Raw genomic sequence first — 23,901 nt, 5'->3', positions numbered from 1 at the left:
CAGCAGCCTACCTTGCAGATCACAACCCAAGCCAGGAGGCGGGTGACCCTGATTTATTAGTTTTCTCCTCTGACTCCAGGTAAGCTAACCCTTAGTTGCAGGGCACCCCACCCCCCTCTCTCTGCCAGCTAATCAACCCTTAGCTGTAGACACCCCCTCCCCCCGAGCGCGTACACCCACTCTCTCTCTCCCCCCCCCTTTTCCGGGCGCGCGCGCGCGCATTAAAGATACTGAAGCGCGGCTCGCGAACAGAACGTAGCGGGAGTCAGGAGCGGCGGCAGGGAGAGAAAGGAGCTCCGCGGCACGCGCACGCGCATTCCCTCCCTCCCTCCCTCTCTCTCTCTCTCTCTCTCTGACACACACACACACACACTCTCAACCCTCTACACCTACTTCACCTGGCGAGCGGGCGCATGCGCGCCCTCTTTATTCTCCTCCGTTTATCGAGGCGCGCGAGCCTCGCGGGTGCGCGTCCTCTCCTCCCCCCCCCTTCCTCCGGTCTCGATCCCCCCTCCAGTCTCCCCCGCCCCCTCAGCCGAGCCAGGCTGAGCTGAGGCGACAGAGGCAGCCCGCCCGCCCGCCCGCCTGCCCACCAGACCAGACCAGCCCTGCCTTGCCCTGCCCAGCCCAGCGGGGGTAGGTGGGTGCGGGGGTTACCCCTTGCCGTTGCCGCCGCGAGGCCTTGGGCCCTGGGCGCGGCCGACGTGGTAGTGGTGGGGGCTCCGACGACGCGGGAGTGGTGGGGCGGCGGCGGTTGGGGCGCTCGGCCCGGCGTTGGCATGAGGTAGCTGCGGCTCGGAAGGAGGAAAAAAAGGTGAGGGGGCGCACGGCAGATGATGGCGGGGGGCGGGCGGGCGGGCAGCCGTGGGGGGGGGGGCGGGCGGTATGATTTGGGTCTGTCAGAACTGAGGGGACGAGGAGGGGGAGGGAGCGCAGTGGCGGCGGCGGCGGCGACTTGTATGAGGGACACACGGCGTGTGGGCAGGGGGGGGGGGAGCGGAGAGCTGACATCTTGGACGGAAGGGCTCTGCGGGGAGGGGGGCCTGGCTGTTTTTGAGCGGGGTGTGTTATTGTGTTCTAACCTGTGTTATCATCGCGAGTGAGCGACTGAGGATGAGCAGGGATTCGGTGTGTGGGGTGGGCGGGCCAGGATCTTTTTATGTTTTTTTGGGCAGGGTGGGGGGTTGGGCGGGAGGAGGAGGAGGAGGGGAGAAATCTGGTTACGTTGCTTGTGGTTATGAAGAGTTGTGGGGTATCTGGGAGCGGGCGGCAGAGGAGCTTGTGGGTAGAGGTAAAGCCTGGGCCTGGGGGTTTGCCCGGTTGTTGTGCGCATGGGAGACAGCCATGGGTCTTATTGCCGTGTTGTGACGGGTGGGAATTTGGGGGAGAGGAGCTGGGGTGGGGTGGGGGTCTGGTTATTTGTGCGTGGAAGTAACAGGTCATGGGGAAATCGTAGAAAAGTATAGGTTGGGGGATCAGGATTGGGTGTCTGCGTGGGTGTTTTATCAATAATAATAATAATAACAAATCTACAGTATGATAAGAGTAGGAGGCTTGGAGGGGCAGTGGCTTGGTCAGCAGGAGGCTGTTTGAGGGAAGGGGTGGGCCAATGGGGGGGTTGATTATTGTGTGGGGGGTGTGGTAGACTAATAGGAGCTACAAGGGGAGAGGCAATAGATTGAGATGTAAGTATGGGAAGTTTGGGCAAGGACTGGGTGTGTTGAGGGGCAGAAACTGGAAGATCAGGAGAGATGGGCTGTGAAGAGGATGAGGAAAAGGTTGAGGCCAGTATTGCAGTACATGGTGGAAGGGAGTAATCTTAATATAGGAAAGGGTAGGATATTAAACAGTAGTGTTGCTGTCTTAATCACCATTAATGTCATATTGTGCTGTGTTTATTGTCCATGCTATTTATTACAAAAATGAATTGTCTGATGGGTGTCAGGTTCATGGATATGTGTAAGGCAGTGTCTGCTGTGAAAAGAGACTGGGCTGTTAAGGATCTTTGTGTTTTTGTGTGGGGAGGTGAAAGTGACATTATGGGGTGAGAACTGGAGCAGAAGCAGGGGGAACAGAAGTTTATGGGCTTCTAAGGGAGATGTGGAAATGTATTGGGGAGAGGTTAAGGCAATAGGCAGCACTGGGTTTAATACTCCTACACACATATATAGTTACTAGGTAGAGTGGGAGAAGAACTGAAGGCAACTGAAAAAAGCTAGGGAGATATTTGGAAAAGGGAGAGGCGGGTGAGACAGCAAAAAGGAAGATGTGACAGATGAGGAAGACGGTGCTGAAGGGATGTCCTTTGTTGTCTTTGTTGGGGAGCAGCACTCTGCCTGGAAAAGGTGGGCTGAAGCACCTTTTGTTTGCTACCTTGGCCCTGGCATGTGCCAGAGTGTGCTGGTGAAGAAGGGTAAGGAAGATGTTGGTGGAAGGACCTTTCTGTTCTGCCCTCTCCCTTTATCCTCTTGCCTCCAGGGTGTCTGGTGCTTCTGTTCATCTCAGCTAACCGATCATCCTTCTTAGGAGTAGGATGAAGGAAAGAGATGAGGCTATGACAAGAATGGGAAACCCTAGGCCTTCTGCCTTCTGTTGCCTTCATTCCCTGCTGTGCCTCCTTCATTTCAATTGTTAGAGAAATCATATGAGAATAGGTTTTTGCTTCCAGCAGTTTGCCTGGTACCTGTCTGTATTGTTAGGCTGTTAACATGCTGGAGAGGTGTCTGGAGCAAGACTATGACTACAAGTGTGATTTGTATGTTCCCTTTCATATTGTAGGGCTGAAAGAGTAGCTTTAGCATGTTCTCTCTCATATATATATATAAAATGCAGCATCAAATGAATATTAGAAGGGGGAAAGAATTGAGACTGAGATTTACTGTAATTGCAGAGCAAACCATAGCAATAAAAAACCTCCAGTGCTTCTGGGACTACAGAATTTGTACTTGCTACTGTACATATGAGCCTATTATGTGTATGAGTGCTAGACTGGGTTTCTTTTATTTTTGTTTCAGATGGCGGATGTTGATGTTTGTGCTGGTGGGGATAGCACCAGAAGAAAAATGGATGCTCTAGCAGATAGTGCAGCTGAGATCGTTCCGTTGGAGCTCTATGATTCAGCTCGAGCAAAAATAGCTGCTAATCTACAATGGATCTGTGCTAAAGCCTATGGAATAGGTAAAAATCCCCATTGAGTGATTATTCTTTTATCTCTCCCCTTTTGCTTTTCCCCTGTCTTGCTCTCTCAGCTGTTAAATGGATTTGAAATGATCTGTGTTTTACATATCAATCATGTGCCAAACCGATTTGCCTGCTTCCCCTATTCCCATGTTTTTAGATCCCAGGATATTAATAAGTGCTTGCTAGGAACCTTGTCAGTGTACATCCCTTTTCCTCATTGTGAATGGTTTGTAGAAGTGCATATAACTGTGTTTTTGTTTTTGTTTCATGAAATAGTGCTCTCTCACACAGAACCTAGACCTACAAAGGCTAGGCTCTTGAAGGCCCTTAAATCCTTATTATTGTGTGATTCATTCTGGCAATCCTGTAGATCCTTGCTGCTACCTTTTTATGGAGCATAGCTGAATAGAGAATAAGAATCTTGTGGCTTCTGTATCATATTGTAGATATTTCACTCATCTATTTTTTAACCAAGGCTGCTGTATTCTAGAACATAGCAGTGAGGCAGCATTCATTTCTTTGCATAACATTGTGGGTAATGAATATAAATAGATGGGATAGAAAAAAATCTTGTTTGAAACTTTAGTTTTATTTCTATGGTCTTCTGAAGCACTATTGCCATCCAGTGTGTTGTATTAAAGTAGATTCTGCTTCGTCTACTTTGAGTTTCCTGCTTGGCAGGGGGTTGGACTTGATGGCCGTTGTGGTCTCTTCCAACTCTATGATTCTATGAGTTCTTTGTTTTTGTCATTTGTGCCAGGATTTTGGCTTTATATCGGTATTATACTTTTAACTGAAACAAAATGTAACATGTAGAAAATTAGATAGCACTGTTAATCTGACTAATTTGCCAAACTCTAATATGCTTAATGGATTAACATTAGCTTGTGTTGTGTTGGTGCTAAGTAATACACTGTATTCCTGCAATCACATGGCTTTGGTTTGTTTTCAGCTTTTAGAATGGGGATGATTGTTTATGTGGCACAGCAAAATTAGGAGCTTTGAGCAAGTTTTTGGTTCACTTCTTCTGTTTATGAAAGTATACTATAATTTCAATAAGCAGCAAAGTCAAATAATATTCTATCATAACACAAGCTGTAACTGCAGTTTAAAAATTATAACTGGACACTAAAGTAAATATCTAAAATTTCATTTTTGTGGGTTTTTGAATTAGCTTATTTTGGTAAAAATAAGTGCAGCCACTAACTGGTCTACTTTGTGTAGAGCAAATTTGTTGCATGGCCTGTGTTTGTTTAAAACCTCCATGGGAACTAGGCTTGGGCAGTCATGTGTGATGGCAAGTTCTAGACATATCCATACTTGGCTTCAATATTAATGTCAGATTCCCTTAATTGATTTCCTCACCTTTAAAAAAGTATACTAATTCTGTAAACAAGTATAGAGATTAGGCTAATATTCCTGTGTTTTGCATATGAAACCAGCCATAAGCAGGTTAATATCTTTAAATTTCAGTGTTATCCTCTAATACAAATGAGAAGCCTTTCAGTCCTTCTAGTCCTTAAATGACTTGGATTGCTTCTCAGAATACCTGGTAGTAATAGAGTATTGCCTCAAAATGAGCATACCAAAAATGTCAATTGTATACAAGGCATATTCATCTGATTTCATATATGCTTCATCTCATCTAATTTATTTGTAAGGCATGGGTTCTGCTTATGCTGGAGAGCACAGTTGTTCTGTGTCACAAAGGGCATTAGCACTTGGTGGGGGTGAAAGGAAGGAGATGGAAATATGTAAAACTTGACCAGTGCTAAAGGTCTTCGTAAGTGCCTCATTCTGTACAAACTTCATTTGTATGCAATGTCATCTTCAGGTGAGGCCTTACTTCAGTTTCCTTAAGTGTGAGTGTCTGGAGGCGGTTGGAGGATGGATGGCGGCTAACAGATTGAGGTTGAATCCTGACAAGACAGAAGTACTGTTTTTGGGGGACAGGAGGCGGGCAGGTGTGGAGGATTCCCTGGTCCTGAATGGGATAACTGTGCCCCTGAAGGACCAGGTGCGCAGCCTGGGAGTCATTTTGGACTCACAGCTGTCCATGGAGGCACAGGTCAAATCTGTGTCCAGGGCAGCTGTTTACCAGCTCCATCTGGTAGGCTGAGACCCTATCTGCCTGCGGACTGTCTCGCCAGAGTGGTGCATGCTCTGGTTATCTCCCGCTTGGACTACTGCAATGCACTCTACGTGGGGCTACCTTTGAAGGTGACTCGGAAACTACAACTAATCCAGAATGCAGCAGCTAGACTGGTGACTGGGGGCGGCCGCCGAGACCATATAACACCGGTCTTGAAAGACCTACATTGGCTCCCAGTACATTTCCGAGCACAATTCAAAGTGTTGGTGCTGACCTTTAAAGCCCTAAACGGCCTCGGTCCAGTATACCTGAAGGAGCGTCTCCACCCCCATCATTCTGCCCGGACGCTGAGGTCCAGCGCCGAGGGCCTTCTGGCGGTTCCCTCATTGCGAGAAGCAAAGCTACAGGGAACCAGGCAGAGGGCCTTCTCTGTGGTGGCGCCCGCCCTGTGGAACGCCCTTCCAGCAGATGTCAAAGCGATAAACAACTACCTGACATTCAGAAGACATCTTAAGGCAGCCCTGTTCAGGGAAGTTTTTAACGTGTGATATTTTACTGTATTTTTGCTTTCTATGGAAGCCGCCCAGAGTGGCTGGGGAGGCCCAGCCAGATGGGCGGGGTATAAATAATAAATTATTATTATTATTATTATTATTATTATTATTATTATTAAGTATTTGAAGCCAGTTTTATCATTTCCCTTGAAGCTGAACCTTCTCTTTGGTGGTGCCTTTTCTGTGGAGCACCTCAAGAGAGGCCTATTCTGCTGAAGCTTTTAGTATATCTGACAAAACAAAAACATTTCTGCTGTCTTTTGGGAGATAAAATTGACCTGTGTATTGATAATGGTGATGTTTCTATTTCAGTTGTTAAGTTTTATGGAGTTTTAAGTTGTTTTGATTGGTTCTCTCTTATTGCAGCTTAAACTGCTTTGCATTACTAATATTTAAATTTGTAAGGCATTTTAGAAGGAGCTTTTCACTGCAATAGGTAGTATATAAGAGCCCCACCCCCCCAAATCAGTAAAGTGGTACCTCGGTTTTCGAATGTAATCCGTTTCGGAAGACTGTTCGAGTTCTTAAATGTTCGAAAACGGAAAACTCAATAGCCAACAGCTAGGCCTCAGGATCTTGCACTCAGCAGAAGCCACGTGGCATGTTCAACTTCTGAGGCATGTTCGAAAACTGAAGCATTTACTAACCAAAATGTTCGTCAATGGAGAACCACTGGACTAAATTGTACTCTTTGAAAGCACCTGAAACACTTTAGTTCTATATCGCAACTAAAATGTGAGGCTTAAGTTAAGTTTAGGTTGATCCCTTCTAATAAATTATAGAATCACAGAATTGTACAGTTGGAAGAGACCCCAAAGGTATCTAGTTCAACCCCTTACAATGCAGAAATCTCAACTAAGGCACCCATGATAGATGATCATCCAACCTCTGCTTAAAAACCTCCAAAGCAGGAGAGTTCACCACCTCCCAAGGGAATTTGTTTCACTGTCAAACAGCCCTTACAGTTAGAATGTTCTTCCTGATGTTTAGTCAGAATCTTCTTTCTTGTAACTTGAAGCCCTTGATTTGGGTCCTATCCTCTAGAGCAGAAGAATAATTATGAAATTAATTAGTTAATTAATTAGCTTAATAAGTTAACTGTTTATATTTGGACAAGTTTTCTGATCTACTTTATTGGGAGAAGAAAAATAATAATTTCCTTAATAATAATTTAAACAATTTATTTAACTAAAACAATAACATTATAGCATATGTATCCATGTTTGTTAACTGATACGGTTAAACAATTTTTCAAAAAAAAATTCAAAAAAAAAATAATGTTAAGCACACATGAAAAACTGAAAACAAATCCTTATTTCCTGATGAATAGCCTTTGGACTATAATGTACAGTGGTACCTCAGGTTACATACGCTTCAGGTTACATACCCTTCAGGTTACAGACACCACTAACCAGAAATAGTACCTTGGGTTAAGAATTTTGCTTCAGGATGAGAACAGAAATCGTGTTCCCGCGGCACAGCGGCAGCAGGATGCCCCATTAGCTAAAGTGGTGCTTCAGGTTAAGAACAGTTTCAGGTTAAGAACGGACCTCCGGAACGAATTAAGTACTTAACCTGAGGTACCACTGCCACTTATAAAAAACTATCTTTAGAAATATTTTCCCTCCAAAAGCATTTTATTTTTAAAATCCAATTTATTTTTTTAAAAAATCCGTTTTTAAAGAAATAAATCATTGATTTTTATCCACCCTGCGTTTGCTCCATCTTGCATATCACAGCCCTTAGGATATTTGAAGATGGCTATCATATCTCATCTCAGTGTCCTCTTCTCTTGGCTGAATATAGTCAACTTCCACAACCATTCCTCATAAGCCTTGGTTTCCAGACCTTTGATCATCTTAGTTGGCCACCTCTGCACACAATTCAGCTTGTCAACATACTTCTTAAATTGTTGTGCCCAGAATTGGACACAGTACTCCACATGTGGTCTGACCAAGGCAGAATAGTGGTACTATTACTTCCCTTGATCTGGACTTCTGTTGATGTAGCCTAGAATAGCATTAATTTATTTTTGCTGCTGTATCACACTGTTGAACTATGTGATGAAGGCAGAAATGATGCTTGGCCTTTGGCTGCTTTTATGAGTACTTACTTGATCTGAATGACGTCATGCTGGCCAGTATTTTTTTTTTAATTATGATGCGCTTGCATGTTTAGGAATGTTATACTGTGCTTTCTAGTGCAGGAAATGTAGACATCCTGCAGAAGGAAAGCAAAGCCGGGGAAAGGACAGAAAGTTGGAGAAGCAAACCAGGGGATCACTGATGATCCCCTGAAATTGTTGTTGTTATTTATTAAATTTGTATACCATCCTATACTCACTGGTGTTAGGGTGGTTCACAGGATAAAATCATAATATAAAACCACAAAATACATAATCAAAATAAAAGCAAGAACAACCCAATAAATCTCCCCACCCCCCCATTGCAAAAGTGAACTATGCTGTAGTCTCTCTTGTGCAGATGCAGTGAGAACAATTTCACTTGGATATAGAGCTGGTGGATAAGGTACAAATTTTAAAATGCATAATAGAATGAGGCTAATACCACTTGTTGCTGTGTATCCCTGTTGTGTATAACCTGAGGTTGCAAAAAATAATAAATTAAATGCAAAATCTATGTTTATCCAACTTTAAGTACTTCATTTATTGCTCATAACTGCTATGTTGCTCCCCCCGCTTTCTTGCTACATTTTTGCTTAATATGGTACGGTTTTTTTAAAAGCCTCATGGCAAAACCCTAATAATTGTTACAATCTAAGTATCTTTTAGTGCAGTAAGTACAGGCAACTCCCAATTTATGTGGGGGTTATGTTCCAAGGCACCATGCATTTAAGTGAAATTATGTGTATTTGAAACACCCCACTCTACCACTGTCCTGTTCTGCCCCTTTTTGTGACTTTTTCACCTCAATTCCGGTTTTGGCGCAATGCACATGTTTATGGTCACACACATATCAGACATGCCTAAAACGGTTGCTGCCTATACTGTATCTCTTTGTGCCAACATGTTAATTCTCTAGATCAGCTTTCTCAACCTTTGGTCCCCAGGTATTATTGAACTACAACTCCCATCATCCACTACCATTGGCCATGCTAGCTAGGAGTTGTAGTCTGACAACATCTAGGGACCCAAGGGTGAGAAAGGCTGCTCTAGATGTTAATAGACTCCAGGTCCCACTAGCCACCATCTGCATAGCTAGTGGTCAGGTATGATGTTATTTTTTTAGTTCCAACAGCTTCTGGAAAGCCACACATTGGCTGCATCTTATTTCAGCTAGTTATATTTCTCACATGATATTTCTCACAAGTATTTCTTTTTAAACAAGATATGCCTGTTTGCTTAGAGCCTCATTGAGGAAATAGACTTAACTCACATATAAGTGTATAAGCTTGCAGTTTTTGGCTCCATTATCCTGGTTGGCTACTTCAGAAAATGAGAGTAGAAGTGTTTGTGGAAATCTGAGTTAGTGAAGCTTCAGGTTGGGACTTGGTTTTCACATGGTCTAGTTTAAAGTGTGCATGGGGTATAGGGGATGTTAGAGGAAGGGGTATCTATGGCGGAAGACATGTCATGTTCTTTCTGGGGTAGTTTGTTCATCTTGGTCCCCACCCTGTACTAAGCTCTCACTTGTGGCTCCTAGAAGCTGTCAGCATGTGACAGCAGACACACTCCGGGAATCACTTCAACTGGCTAGCTAAACCAGGTGAGAGTAGCCGATGAGTGAGTTAGGGACAGGTTCCAGTGGACTGAGCAGATGAGAGCAATAGTGGGTCCAATGGTTATCAAGGCTGTTTCTGCATGTGCTGTAGAGGGAAGTGAGGGGCAGATGGGGCTCTTCAACCTGGGAAGGTAGCCCATCTAGGAGAAGGAAAACTTGGATCCTAAACCTCTGCTGTATTGCAGGATATCTTCAAGAGAAGAAACAGTAAGAAGTAAAACCTACACAAATCTGAAGTGCAGTCCCTAAGAAGGTTGGATGGCACCTTGAATGCCTCCTTCCAGCAATTCCTGAAGCTAGGCTGGTGCCAAACGTGGTGTTCTCTCTTTTTTTTTGAACCACATCAGTGAGGCTGAGTGCTGGGCAGCCCAGGACTTCCATATACAATGTCTAGGTTTGTGCACCCTGGAGAGGTCACTTAGGTGCTGCTAACACAGAGGCTTGGGTGCACTCCATTGTTTCAACACAGATGAATGCGAACAACAAGAAGTTTAAAGTAAGAAGTAGATTTTAGGGCACACGGACTACAGTGCTTATTGGAAGCCTCTTCTAATCACAGTTGTACTACTTACAACACTTGTCTGCGCAATCTATTGTTTTGGATCCTTGGCAGGAGATGAGATTTTGTTTTATGAAAAAAAATGGAAATATAAAAAAGAGTTGCACCCAGTTGATAGCTGCTCTCTGTAGACGGCTTTTCTTCTACTTATTAATATATTATATCTAGGTTATGACTTCATTGGGACTTTGATAACATAAAAAAGGCTAACAGTATATAGAAGGCTAGAAAAGGAGGCTTGCAGTATGTTGAATGCTGTCATATAAACAAAGATACAATAAATACCATATTTTTCGCTCTATAGGGCGCACTGGACCATAGGACGCACCTTGTTTTAGAGGGGGAGAACAAGAAAAATAAATTCTCCCTCTCTCTGCTCAGCGCCCCTTCAGTGAAGCGGCAGGAGAAACGGAGCCCCTTCCATTTCTCCTGCCGCTTCGCTGAAGGGGCGCTGCGCAAACAGGGGGAGAATTTATTTTTCTTGTTCTCCCCCTGTAAAACAAGGTGCATTCTGTGCGTTCAATTGCGTTCTGTGCATTCAACTGTGCTGCCCCCCGAGCTTGTGGGGTTGGTGGTGGGGGGAAGCGCTGCTTCCCCCACCGCCAGCCTCAAAGACCAGGTCGGTGAGCAGCGCAGAGGTGGTGCGCTGCCTTCCTGCTGCCCCCAGAGCTTGTGGGGCTGGCAGTGGGGGGAAGCACTGCTTTCCCCCACCGCCAGCCTCAAAGATCCCTGAAGCCTTCGGAGCGCAGCGCGAGTTCCCGCTGTGCTCCACAGGCTTCGGGTTACTTTTGCTGAAGCTGGGAAAGCAAGACTCTCCTGGCTTCAGCAAAAGGAACCTGAAGCCTCCGGAACACAGAAGAAACTCATGGTGCGCTCCAAAGGTTTCAGGCGGCTATCCCTGAAGCCTGGAGAGCAAGAGAGGTCGGTGTGCACCGACCCCTCTCGCTCTCCAGGCTTCAGTGAAAGCAACGCGAAGCCTCCGGAGCGCGGAGGGAGCACTCCCTCAGTGCTTTGGAGGCTTCACGTTGCTATCGCTGTAGCCAAGGAGCCTGCATTCGCTCCATAGGACGCACACACATTTCCCCTTCATTTTTGGAGGGGGAAAAGTGCGTCGTATAGAGCGAAAAATATGGTATATGTTTTGGTAGCACAGGAGGATTGTTTGTTTTTAGAAACTGTGATATATAGGACTTTTGATCCTTATTTTATACCAGTTGGATTATCATTCTACTTATATTAAAAGGAGAAAGAGAATTTAATCCTGAATACAAATGGAGTTCCTTTGTTGTTTTTCTAAATCAGGTAGATGCAGTTTGCTTTACTTGGTTCTGCTCAAACAACGAATTGGATCTGATAACACTTCACTCTTCAAATGTTTACAGTGGTGCCTCGCAAGACGAAATTAATTCGTTCCGCGAGTTTTTTCGTCTTGCGATTTTTTCCGTCTTGCGAAGCACGGTGTCGGGAAAGTTTTAGTCTTCAAAAACCTCAAAAAAGGGGGGTGCTTGGAAGGGAGGGAGAGGTGGGGGGAGGCGGGGCGGAGGTTGCTGCCTGAGCCCCCGGGATCGGTTCCGCTCACCTTGCTCCGACCCTTTGCACTACAGTCGGCGCCGTCTTGCTGCTGCTGCTGCTGTTGCCGCGGTAGTCAAAACTCCTACCGGCCTAAAAGTTGTCTGGTGCAAAATCCCTTCTGCAGCAGCAGCCCGAAAGAAAGCGAGAGCGCCAGCCAGCCAGCCGCCCGCCGTGGGCAGGAGGGGGGGGAGCGTCGGCAACGGTGGATGCCTATTGCCCCTGTTGCTGCTGCAGCCGGCCAGCCGGCCAGTCAGAAGCGCGCGAGCGGAGAGGGGTGCATCCAGCCCGTTGGAGAGGAGTGCGGGGGCGCATCCCCGGTGGCTCCTGAGCTGACCTTGCCTGGCCCGGCACCTTCCGCGCTGCCAAAGGGCGACTCACCTGCTGCCTGCGCTGCACGGGGACTAACTCGAGCGGGGCGAGGAGAACACACACTCGCACGCACACTCACCGAGAGGCAAACTTGCCGCAGCCGTCGACGTCGCGGGGTTGGAAAGCGCGGAGATGCAGGTAGGGGGTGCCCCTCGCAGGGCGAGCGCCGGAGGGTCCGGGCAGGTGCTCTTGTCACCGCCGGGGCGCTGGGGGGGGGGAGAAGGGAGGAGCCCCGTCCGAAGAGCCCCGGAGCCTGGCCTCCCTAACTGGGAGTTGTGGGGAGGGAAGTGTGCACGCCTTGCTATTTTTCGCCGAAACAATGCTCCCTCTCCCTCAGAACCCGCCTTCACGCATTCTTGCCCCTACGGAGACGCACACCGCGTGCTATGAGTTGCTCCTCAAAGTCAAGTCGCAACTGTATTAACGGTTTTAAGAAAAAGGAAACAAACTTGCAAGACGTTTCCGTCTTGCGAAGCAAGCCCATAGGGAAAATCGTCTTGCGAAGCAGCTCAAAAAATGGAAAACCCTTTCGTCTTGCGAGTTTTCCGTCTTGCGAGGCATTCGTCTTGCGGGGCACCACTGTATTAGGCTTTTAACATTGTCGGTAGCAATAAAGAATTAGCATGAAAACAAAATGTGCTCTACAGATATCTGAAAACTAGAATATATACCGTATTTTTCACTCCATAGGACGCACTTTTTCCCCCTCCAAAAATGAAGGGGAAATATGTGTGCGTCCTATGGGGCGAATGCAGGCTTTCGCTGAAGCCTGGAGAGCAAAAGGGGTCAGTGCGCACCGACCCCTCTTGCTCTCCAGGCTTCGCGCTGATCCCCGCAAGCCGTGGGAGCCCGCGCCGGGCTCCCACGGCTTGCGGAGAGTTGCCTGCATGCCGAAGCCTGGGTGCGCTGAGCTCAGCGTGCCCAGACTTCGCGCAGCTCTCCACAAGGCGCGGGAGCCCGGCGCTGGGCTGCCGCGGCTTGCGGAGAGTTGCCTGCATGCCGAAGCCTGGGTGCGCTGAGCTCAGCGTGCCCAGACTTTGTGCAGCTCTCCACAAGGCGCGGGAGCCCAGCACTGGGCTCCCGCGGCTTGCAGAGAGTTGCCTGTTCTGGGGGCTGGGGTCGAGGGAATCTCGGGCTTCCCCCGCCCCAGCCCCATGCCTGGGGGGAAAATAATTTTTCTCCCCTTTAATCCCCCCCCCAAAAAAACTAGGTGCGCCTTATGGGACGGTGTGTCCTATAGGGCGAAAAATACGGTACTTCTTGGCTGAAAATAGATTGGTTTTAAAAGGCGATCTTGTGACTTCATCTACTGATAGCTGAGATTTGCCTAAGATTTGCCTAAGAGGTAAGATTGGAACTTGAGACTGGTAGCTTTCAGCTTATTATCCGAACCAATGTACAGTATTACATTATCTCCAATGTGCATGACATGAGGAACTACTAAGGAGCAAACATAGGTATCTGTGCTCACCTGGAACATTGACTTTCTGTGTAATTGGGCAATTAGAATAAGATGCCATTATTTGGATGCAAAAAACTTGTTTGCACTTGCCCTTAGGCTTGTTTCTGGGAAAAACATTTTCATGCTGCTTGTTTCTAATTCAAGGGAACCAGCATTCGTAATTAGCCAGGCGCCAATCACATTTTGTGACTGGCAACCAGCCTTTTGTGAGGCAGTGGAGATGTCCAGGTGCCATTGTTTGGCGCCTAACAACCTGGCTGACATGGCACCAAAAGACATGCTTCTTTCACTGCTGCCCTGTCCTGCGATTCACCTGGTTGGTGGGGTATTAGGGCACTAGAAGATGCATGCCTTTTGGTCTGCCGTTCCAGCTCATTGGGCTTCAGTGGCTCCCCTTCCTTCAGAAGGCTGGCACTCTTCACAGCTCCCTTGCTGCTGAAACATTTGCAGTGCCAACAACTTCCTCTTCCTTTTTTTCTCATTCAGTGGAGGGCCCAATGAGGGCCTCATTCAGTGGAGGGCCCACCTGGGCCCAATTTTGTTGGGGCCAAGGCAGTGACTCTCGAGCCCCAGAATTAGCGGGCTGCTCCTGGTGGCAGCAGAGAGCAGCAGCAAAGGTGACAGTGGAGGTGCTAACAGCCATGGCAAGAGGCGCAGCCGATGGTGTGCAGGTGCCTGACCCTGCTGCTATAGATTGGGGTTGCTGCCTGGAGCCCCACCGACACTGCAAATGCGGAGCTGCTTGTTCTGCTGCTCCAACTTCCTAAACAGCTCCCACAGCTTCTGCAGTTCAGTGTAGGCCTGACTCCAAATAACCCGGTGACCCTCTCATTGCACAAGGCAGCAGCAGGAGTGATGCTGCTGTTGCCACCTTCTCCTTCTCCTATTCTCTCTCTGTCAGGTGAAGCTTCCACCCTCCCTCTTCTTCTTCCCCTTCTCCAATGCTGCCGGCCAGCTGTCTTCCAAGCTGGCCTAAGGAAGGTGAGCCACCTCTACATGGCTGTGTGGGGAAGGCTACTCTCACTGCCACCAGAGGCCGGGTCCAGTCAGCCAGCTGCCACAGTGTTGGGGAAAGGGAAGAATGTATTATTCTGATGCATCATTCAGTCATAATGTGATCAGCATTTTTGGACTTTGTTCTGTTATTTGAATGTAACATCAAGATATTCAGCTTGAGACACTCCTATTGATATGTGTTTCGTCTGCAGTCTTGTTTTGTATTTGTATTTTTACATGGGATGCTGCTCATAGTTTGAGAAGCAAAACTGTAATAATGGAAACTATTTTCAAGCTTAAAATAAAATCAAGTAACTTACTGAGGCTCATTTCCTTTACTAATGTGGTAAAATGATGTAGTACCCTGACCATGTGAATAATGCATAATATGGACAATATGGACTAGATAAATTAATCTGCTATATCAGGGCTTCATAAAGCTCAAGTGACTTTCTGTCCCACAGCTTAACTTTATATTTCCAGCCGCTCACTGCCCCCCTCAAGCCCTGTGTAGAGTTGTGCTTCGTTCATTACCACATGGCTTCTCTTCAATTTTGTGTGAAACCTAAACTAATCTATTAGTACATTTGGATTGTTACATCTCTTGCATGGAGAACTATTTTTTTAAGATGCAATTCTAACTCCACTTATCTAGGAGAAAGCCCCGTTGAATTACTTCTGAGTAGATAAGGTTACAACTACACTGTTAGTGCTTATTTAAAACATTTATGTGCCATCATTCTACCTGATAGCAAGCATTCTAAGCAACTCAAAATGAAGCATAGCATTATATTTTATCACACTTTAAAACATACAATTACAACACAAAGCATTATTACTAATCAGACAATATTTTAAAATAATAGCTATTGAGCTGAGTGGTCAGGTAATACTAGGTAGTAGTGTAGGTTGCTGATTTTGCACAGACACAGGAAAACTTGTAATATTGATTAGGTACTTCCCATCTCTTTCAGGCTATACACTATCATTTTATTTTTCTTGTTTATAAAACAACTGAATAGATTTGAAAACTTTACAAATCTTTGTTAATGCTGAAAACTACTTTTGAAATCTGTTGGTAGGAGTAACAAAACATATGTAACTTGAAACAAAGTTTTAGTACCGTAACTAGAATTCCTAAAACTCAAAACTGCAACTTCCTTGGGATTTTGGAATAGTATGGATATTGTCTTGCATAGTTGTTGTAGTACTTTCATGAGAATTGGGTGAAACTAAGAAGCTAATAGTTTTATGTACATAGCAGTTTCTGAAAACAAATGTAACTCACTGGTGCTTTTGCATTGTACTTATTCCTGGGAAGCTTATAGCAACTGAACACTAATAAAAATAATCTGAGAAGGATGAAAAAAAATGTACAAAAGGTCCTCAAGCAGCAGCTTCCTATTCTTGAATGAGCCCTGCATTGGTAGACTTGGAGGTGGTGAGTCTCTCATAAAGAAATTTTGGTCAGAAATTTTCAGCAATACAGCTTGTGGATTATGCCAGCAGCATAAGAAGATCCTGCTGGATCAGGCCAATAGCCCATTTAGTTCAGGATCCTTCTCTCACAGTGACTGAACAGATGCCTGAGGGAAACCAGCAAGCAGGATTTGAGCACAAGAACACTCTTCCCTCCTGTGGTTTCCATAACTGGTATCAATCTTGTTAGATCTGACTCTGACATTTCAATCAGTAGTAGTCATTCCCTCCATGATTTTCAGAGTAAACCTCCATCTAGAAGCACTTGTAGTCTTTGCCTGCATTTTGGACTTTATGGAAGCATATAGTAATTATTTCCTGTTCCACTACAACTCTCTAGGGCATAATCTGTCTGTTTGGTAATGGTGTGTCATTTCCCTTCAGGGTAATGGTAATATAAATTATGTCTGTATATGTAAAATATGGTATCCTGGGGAAAACCTTAGGATATTCAGCTGGGCCTGTGACCCTCAAGGGGTCATTGGGTGTGCATACATGTACCTTCAGAAGGTCATCAGTGCTGGGATTCTTGGAATGTCAATGGCTATTGAAAGACATGAAGCATGTTCTGGAATGTGTGCTCTGAAACTGCAAATAGTAGCTCTAGAAGAAGTAATAACAGAAAGCTGCTGAATTCTGATCAAAGCCCAGATCAGTCAGATAGGCTTTATCATTTTCTGGACTAGTGGAATGATAAACTACTTTATGCAGTAAAGTGCTGTGCTCAGTGGGTGAAAGCATAATTGGACTAAAGGTATCCTTGGCAAGAGAAAGATGAGCACTTCTCCTGAAATCTCTGCCTTGTTCTGAAGATTGAGCTTTTACAGCCTGATAATGTGGACAGGACACTTGGTAGTGGATTAGGCTTACCACATGTCATTTGGCTCTTTGTTTATCATGGTTTGTAAGAGCTAATTAAGAGGGATTGACTGGATGCTCATTGTGGGAGGGAGCAATGCCTACCATTTTGAAAGAGGTAGTGCTGTGCTCCCTCCTTAAGAGGCCTTACCTGGACCCTGAGGTGGGTTAAAAAAAAGATTAGCAACTATTTTATTAGCTCATTTGACACACACTCCCTAGCCCTTAATCCTCCATAAGTTTTTGTCACTCTGTTCCAAAGAGAATCAAGCCCAATAGCTGCACAAGCCTAGCCACACACCATGCAAGCAAGGTGCTAGTTTAAGGCTTGGCTCTTTTTGTCATACATAGATCTGCTGATTGATGAAGCAGAGCTCCTCCTCCTCTGCAAAAGAAAAGGCCCCCAAGAAGTTTCAGTCCTAGCCTAGGAAAGGGCAGGATGTTTGAAGCTGCATCGTCGTCATCAGAAAGCTTGGTGGTCTCTGCTGGCAAAAGGAGTGGGGTGTGAAAAGCCAAACACAGGCCCACTGGTGCCTTTGGTTTGATCCAGGCCTCAGAGATAGGCAGTTTGGGCATCCTCTGCCTTAGTAAGCACAGTCAGGTCTTGGCTGATGAGGAAGACAAGCCGCAAGCTAGCAATCTCCACCATCAAGTTAATTCTGAGTTTCCATTTGCTGCCACAAAACACAGGGTGCCCATCCACGTAAATGGGTCGCTGGTCTTCATTTGCCAGGAAAAAGTCACGATTGTTTTTCAGCTTGATAATGCCTTGCTTGTGGGATATTTTCCAGGCTGGCCCCTGCAGTGCTAGATCCACATAAATCTGATTGTCTTTGGTGGCTCTGCCAAGTGTGATCTTCCATGGCTCTGCCAAGTGTGATCCCCCAGGAGTGCCTAAGATAATGCACCACCCTTTCACGCAACACAGCCAATGTCTGGTTATCAAAATCAGGGGAAGTCATTCCTGTTATACTGTCCACCAGCACCTGCCACTTATGCAGCTCTTGCTCCAGCTGCTGGAGTTCATGCTTCTGTCTCCAGTCTGCCTCGGTCAGCTCATGCTCCAACCCCTCATCTCAGATATCATTTAGTTTGCTCTCATCTATCATGTATTTGGCATCAGAAAGTTGAGCACCTGATCCCCTTTGGGCAGTGGCTGCACTGTTCCCAAGCGGTAGTACTGCTTCATGAGTTGCCAGTGTATCGGTAGGAGCTTGGCAGTGCAGGAGGGGTAGAAAACCTCTGGGTATCCATGGTGGGTTGGCTCCACTGCTTTGCTGAAGAGCACTTTACTCTGCATAGAGACTATGGCTTCTGGATGCAACTGCTGCATGGCCTGTCAAGACAGCTTTGAAATCAAAGGGTTATAGAGCAGAGCATGCCACCTCTTCTGGATCTCCTGCAGATTAAAACAGCAGTTGAACCCCCAAGTGCAAAGAGGTCAAGTCATGGTCTGAAACACAATACTGATCAACAGCAAAACATCAGTGGGTTTCCAGCGGCCCAAATCCTTGGTGACCTTCAAAGGCCGCTTGCACTTCTTCATCATCTGCTTGGTGATGCTGGGATTTGGAGCTGGGCTTGGAGTGATTTGTGCAGATTTGGACACTTTCTTCTTGTCACTGGAAGAAGGCTCATTGGCAGAGTAGTGCCCTGGCTCCACCCCACTGGAGTTCTTGGCCTGGCTGGATGATTTGGCAAGACTGCTCTCTACAAGTTCATCATCAAACTTCATCATCATGGCACCCAACACCTGTGAGGAGCTCATTTTTTGCCCTTCCAGAGACTTGTCTTCAGAGTGACTCATTGTGCTTGACACCATCAGTCTGGAATCCAGCATGTCATTCCCAAGTGTTATAGGAAAGACGTGCTGGATTCTCCTTTCTCTCTCTGACCTCCATCTTGGAGATGTGAACCTGAGGTGTTTTGAGAAGTACTGCCCAGTTGTGAATATCTCTTTTGAGGCACAAGGTAATTGAGATGGTGGTGGCTGGTTAATTGCAGATGTTCATGGATGAAATAGATTATATGAAACAATTTCAGTCTGGGCCTGATTATGGCATCAACAAAGCCTTGGTCGTGCTGATTACCTTTACCAGCAGAGAGTGCTAGAATAAGAGCTGCAGTTAGTGCAGAACATGGCTACAAGGTTGCTGAGCAGTGTAGCTAAGTGGAATCATATAGCACCAATCCTTATAATGCTGTGCTAGTTGCTGTAACTGTTTTGTGTTGCTTTTACATGTTTTTTATGTACACTGCCTTGATATTTTGCAAGAGCGTAGTATATAAAAACTCTTCTTGAGGCCTCAAATGATCAGATTCTATTTTTCTGATCTAGTGAGGCAGAAATATATAACATAGTGATAGTCTAATAAACATGCAAAAAACGCAAATGGTGTGTTGCTCTTGGTGGCTTGAAGATTAGTGTATGATAGAAATAAAACATTTTGAAGACATTGTAAAGTGGTTGAGGTCTGCTAGTTCACATCAAGCCTTTACTTAGAAATAAGTTCTGCTGAGTTCAATGGAACCTGCTTCCAGTTAAGTGTGTTTAGAGAGCTTCCTGGTGCTTATTTATTATTTGGATTGGTGCTCCTCATGCATGCAGGTTTCTTCTAACTTCCCCATCAAAATAGCAGTACTGTACACACTCTCTCCACACCTCCATTAATCCGGATTTACCCTTTCCAGAGAAAATCCAGTAAGTGGAAAAACCCTTGCTGCCAATGTCCTGTTTGCAATGTCTCAGCAACCTAGTTGCAAATTAAGCCCCTCTCTGGAAGCACTCTCTGTTACATCAAATTAAAAAGGTTGTGTGCATGTCAAAGCTATTGATAAACTTCTGCAAACTTTCAGTGAGTATCTCTGGTGTCATTAGCAGTATGCTAAAAAGATGTTAGTGTTTTAAATGTACATTTTAGATATCAAGTTATCATAGTGCAATAAAGTTTATTATTTGAATTTGTCAATCTGTAAAGCATTTAAACTGTTAAAAAAAGAATAATATCGATATACTATTGGCTACGGTTTCAGGTTAGGTTGCTTTTAGATACAAAAATGGTCCAGGCACACAAAATGCCCAGCACTGCTGCCATGTTGTGTGCTTGTTTAGATGGCCGAAAGCAACCTAAAACTTTAGCACAGATTATTAGTCCTATCATAAGTCTGTTTGGGTTGCCCTTTCTCTTTTTCCAAACTCTTTCAGGCAACCATTGTGGTCTCACAAGGTACCTTAGCAAATGCACCTACTCTTTCTTGATGAGGTGTTCTGTGGTTATGAGAGGTTCAAGATGACCAGAAATAATCTGATGTATGTTCTGCTAACCGTTATAGATTATTATTTATATACTGCTGGCTACACACATAGTGCTTTACAAAGAAAAGTTGCAACAAAGCATTGCCTCAGTGGACTTACAATCTGAAATCGACACAGGGAAAGCAGAGGAAGGGGAGAAATGGAGGCAATGATATGTGATTACTTCAATTTCATGTACTTTTGCTTGGTTACAAAAAGGACTTACTGGAAAAAGAAAAGTATTTTGTGGAGGAAGTTAAAGGAAATGGGGGAGGTGGTCACATTGAGGTATTGGATGAATGGGGGTAGTAGAGCCGGTTCACCCAAGGTCACAGAAAGGGATGTGTTGGGAAAGAAATATTTTTTTGCAGCTACTAAAGTAAGTTGCTCATCTATGTTCTCTGATATTCTTAAATGCCAGAAAGTAGTTTGTTTCTGACTGTGTTTGTGTGTTTTGCTTCTGTTCTCAATGAGCTTTTTGTATTGCTTATAATGAACCCCCTTGTTAGACCTCATTCTTCTTTTCTTTCAGATAACATCCCAGATGAACTGAAGGACCCATTTTATATAGATCAGTATGAGGAAGAACATATTAAACCACCTGTCATCAAGCTGTTGCTGTCCAGCGAGCTCTACTGCCGTGTCTGCAGCCTCATTCTGAAAGGGGATCAGGTGGCTGCTCTGCAGGGACACCAGTCGGTCATCCAGGCTCTGTCTCGGAAAGGGATTTACGTCATGGAGAGCGATGATACACCTGTGTCTGAATTGGATCTCAGCTGTGCGCCAATCAAAATGGTTAGCTTAAGAAAAGAAAGCTTAACTTTTCTTTGCCGTAGTACCCATTCTGTCCTTCAGAGTTTTTCACCTTAGCTTTCTTAATTGTAGCCTGTTTTAATTAGCCAACTTTTTAAAAAACATTTCCCCTGCTTTCTTCAAAGATATTTGAATGAAACATGTTCTTATTTGTTCCTTAGAGTCCTCACATGGCAATGATTGATGCCCTCATGATGGCCTACACTGTGGAAATGATCAGCATTGAGAAAGTGGTTGCAAGTGTCAAATGTTTTTCTACATTTAGTGCCTCAAAGGAATTGCCCTATGATCTGGAGGATGCAATGATATTCTGGATTAATAAGGTAAAAAACAATGGTGTAAAACAACATCTTTAGATGTGAGTAGATTTGAACTCTACTGAATACATTTCCTGTAGTCTTTGCATTTCAGTAGTCATTGCACTATTAATAAAAGTTATTCCCCCCATCAAACAATGAGTAATCAGCATAAACATTAAATAAAACAAATTAATAAAACAGTGCTTTTTCTTCGTTTGACCATAATGACATAAGAGCAGCCCTACTGGATAAGAGCAAAGGCATCCCTAGTTAGTCCAGCTTCCTGTTTCCCACAATGGCCAACCAGAGGTCTCCAAGAAACCTACAAGGAGGGCACAAAGACAATAGTCTTCTCCCACTGTTGTTCCCTTACAACTGATTTACAGGATATCTTGGTGGTAGGTAGCACACAGCCACCATGACTAGTAGTCCATGATAGACAAATTCATGGAGGAAAAGGCTTCTCTTGTTTGAAAGCTTTCTAAATTGGTGTCTGTCATCACATCTTGTGGCAGAAAATTCAGCAGTTTAGATACGTACCGAGTGAAGTATTTCCTTCTGTTGTTCTTGACTTTCCCATGTTCTAGTATTATGAGAGAGGGGGAAAGCACCTCTACCCACTCATATCCACTCAATCTTTATTGTTTAATATAGTGAAAAGGATCTGCTTGCTACCAAACATGATTTTGGGGGACTTTAATAAAATTATCCAATGTGGGAGGCTTTATTTATGAGGACTCCAATAAAAGTTACTCGTTGTTCAGACACAGGTTAGCTCACACAGCTACTCTGCTTTATTGTGCCAACCCAGTGTGAAAATCCACTTAATTAATTTTAAAACTGTTATTTTTGAAAATGATTATATATGAAACCAGAGATCGGCCTTAATTTTTGAAATAGGTTGGAAGTCATACATGTGAAGTAAATCAGTTGGAGTCTTTATTTAAGTCTAAACATAGCTTTTGTGTAGAGGACTTTTTTCACACTAAAGGTGCCTCACTTCAGCTGGATTGTGCCCATTTTGCACTGATAGTGTAGAAATCAAGATGTGGAAGATGTGTGCATTGAGGTTGAGAACTTTAAAAGGATATTAGCCTTATCCTTCATGATAGCTATGTACTACCTCCAGTGTCAGGCAGTATGCTTCTGCATGCCAGTTGCTGGGAATTGCTGTTGTGCTCAGGTCCTTGCAGCTGCCAGTAGGCATCTCATTGGCCCATGTGAGAACAGAATGCTGGAATAGATGGACCTTTGATCTAAACTAGTGCAGGGTTCTTAAATTCTTAGACTGTTGACTGTGAGTCATTTGCAGTGCCATGTCTTTGGAGAATAGTTGGTTGGGAGAGGGGAGAGTCTAGAAAAAAATAGGAAGACATTGAAAAATGAAACAAGCACAGTGTGGGAGAGAACTGACTGGACAAATCCCTGAAGCTGGAATTCCTGATACCTGCCTTAACTTGGGTGTCTGTAGGGGGGCCACCAGGTGGCGCGTTGGAAGATGGCTGACAATAACATATCTCTGACCCATACGAGGTAATTAAGGGGCTGCTATGGGAAGTATGCAGCCTTCCCACCCCCCCAGGAGGTGGGGGGGAACTGTCTTGCCAGCGGTGTTCATAATGCACCCCCTGATCCGAGAGATGGGGGTGCTGAACACTTGGCACGAGCCCTCGGTGAAGTCAGATCTTCCTGACACCGATTCCGATTAGCGCATGCTGGTTGCTTCAGCTCGGAATTATAATTGGAAACATACGATTGGAAATGAAGCTGAAGCACATACATCAAGTAAAGCTCGACAGATAAGACTGCTGATTAATGGATCTCTGTGACCGGGAGTGACAGATGGATAAGTAAATCTTCTGATGAATTACCACTAGGAGACTGTATGTTTGGAACGAAGGGGGGGTGGAGGAAAAAACTCTTTTTTTTTCTTTGCATGATGTGATATTAATAACCCTTCACCCCAGAAAGAAATAAGATCCTCGCGTTTTTATTAATCATAAGCAGGATTTTAAGAACTGTGTGGGATGGACTACATCAGGAGAGAAGATTGGTGAACGGTGAGAAAGAGGAAAATTTTTATGACGCAGTTAAAAAATGGCGTCTCGCCAAGACAGGCTTGCTGGAGAAAGAAGGACAGGGGGGAGGAGAATCAGGATCGTTTGAAAGAGAAGGAATGTTGGAATGCAAGTTTGACCTGACAGAGCCCCCTGATTTATTTGATTTATTTGGCTAGCCTGAGAAAAAATAAAGGACAGACCGAAGATTAATTTTGTTTATGGAAGCGTTGAACAGAGGCTGTCCCTGAGCGATATGGTCTTTGAAGAGTACAAAACCCACACAGAGACGCCAGTTTTCAATCTGCTTGTGAAAATCATCAGAGATTGCAAAGAAAGGAATATATGATAACAACAAGAAGAGAAAGAAAGTAATAAAGGACTATCCGGATCGAACTGGATCGAACTGTCTAATTAAAGCAGTAAAATATGTGATGCCTGGAGTTATCCGGAATTTTGGACTCGTGCGGAGCTTGATGTATGGGTACCCTCAACAAAATTTAAAATTTGGCTGTATAATTTGGAACTAATGTGATTTGAATAATGTGATGTGATTGGCCTGTTAATAAAAATTAA

At 44.8% G+C, this 23,901-nt stretch overlaps 1 protein-coding gene and 1 pseudogene across 2 annotated transcripts in view; one reads left to right on the top strand and one right to left on the bottom strand.

Moving 5' to 3' along the window:
* The first annotated feature begins 277 nt into the window (after window positions 1–277).
* CAMSAP1 (calmodulin regulated spectrin associated protein 1) overlaps window positions 278–23,901 on the top strand; it is a 51,440-nt gene continuing 27,816 nt past the window's right edge. Inside the window, exons 1-4 of the mRNA XM_081848508.1 lie at window positions 278–814; window positions 3,015–3,177; window positions 20,689–20,951; window positions 21,131–21,292. Coding sequence (XP_081704634.1) covers window positions 3,015–3,177; window positions 20,689–20,951; window positions 21,131–21,292 — 588 coding nt within the window. The 5' untranslated portion in view covers window positions 278–814. The remainder of the gene's footprint in view (window positions 815–3,014; window positions 3,178–20,688; window positions 20,952–21,130; window positions 21,293–23,901) is intronic.
* On the bottom strand, window positions 17,258–18,816 carry LOC309334169 (microspherule protein 1 pseudogene; annotated as a pseudogene). The gene has a single exon. The product of its transcript is annotated as a microspherule protein 1 pseudogene (transcript).

Source organism: Podarcis erhardii (assembly GCF_964252035.2).
Source record: "Podarcis erhardii genome assembly, chromosome: Z".
In the NCBI taxonomy this organism is placed as follows: Eukaryota; Metazoa; Chordata; class Lepidosauria; order Squamata; family Lacertidae; genus Podarcis; species Podarcis erhardii.
Note: the sequence above shows the minus strand (reverse complement) of the source record. Positions and strands in the feature narration are given on the sequence as shown.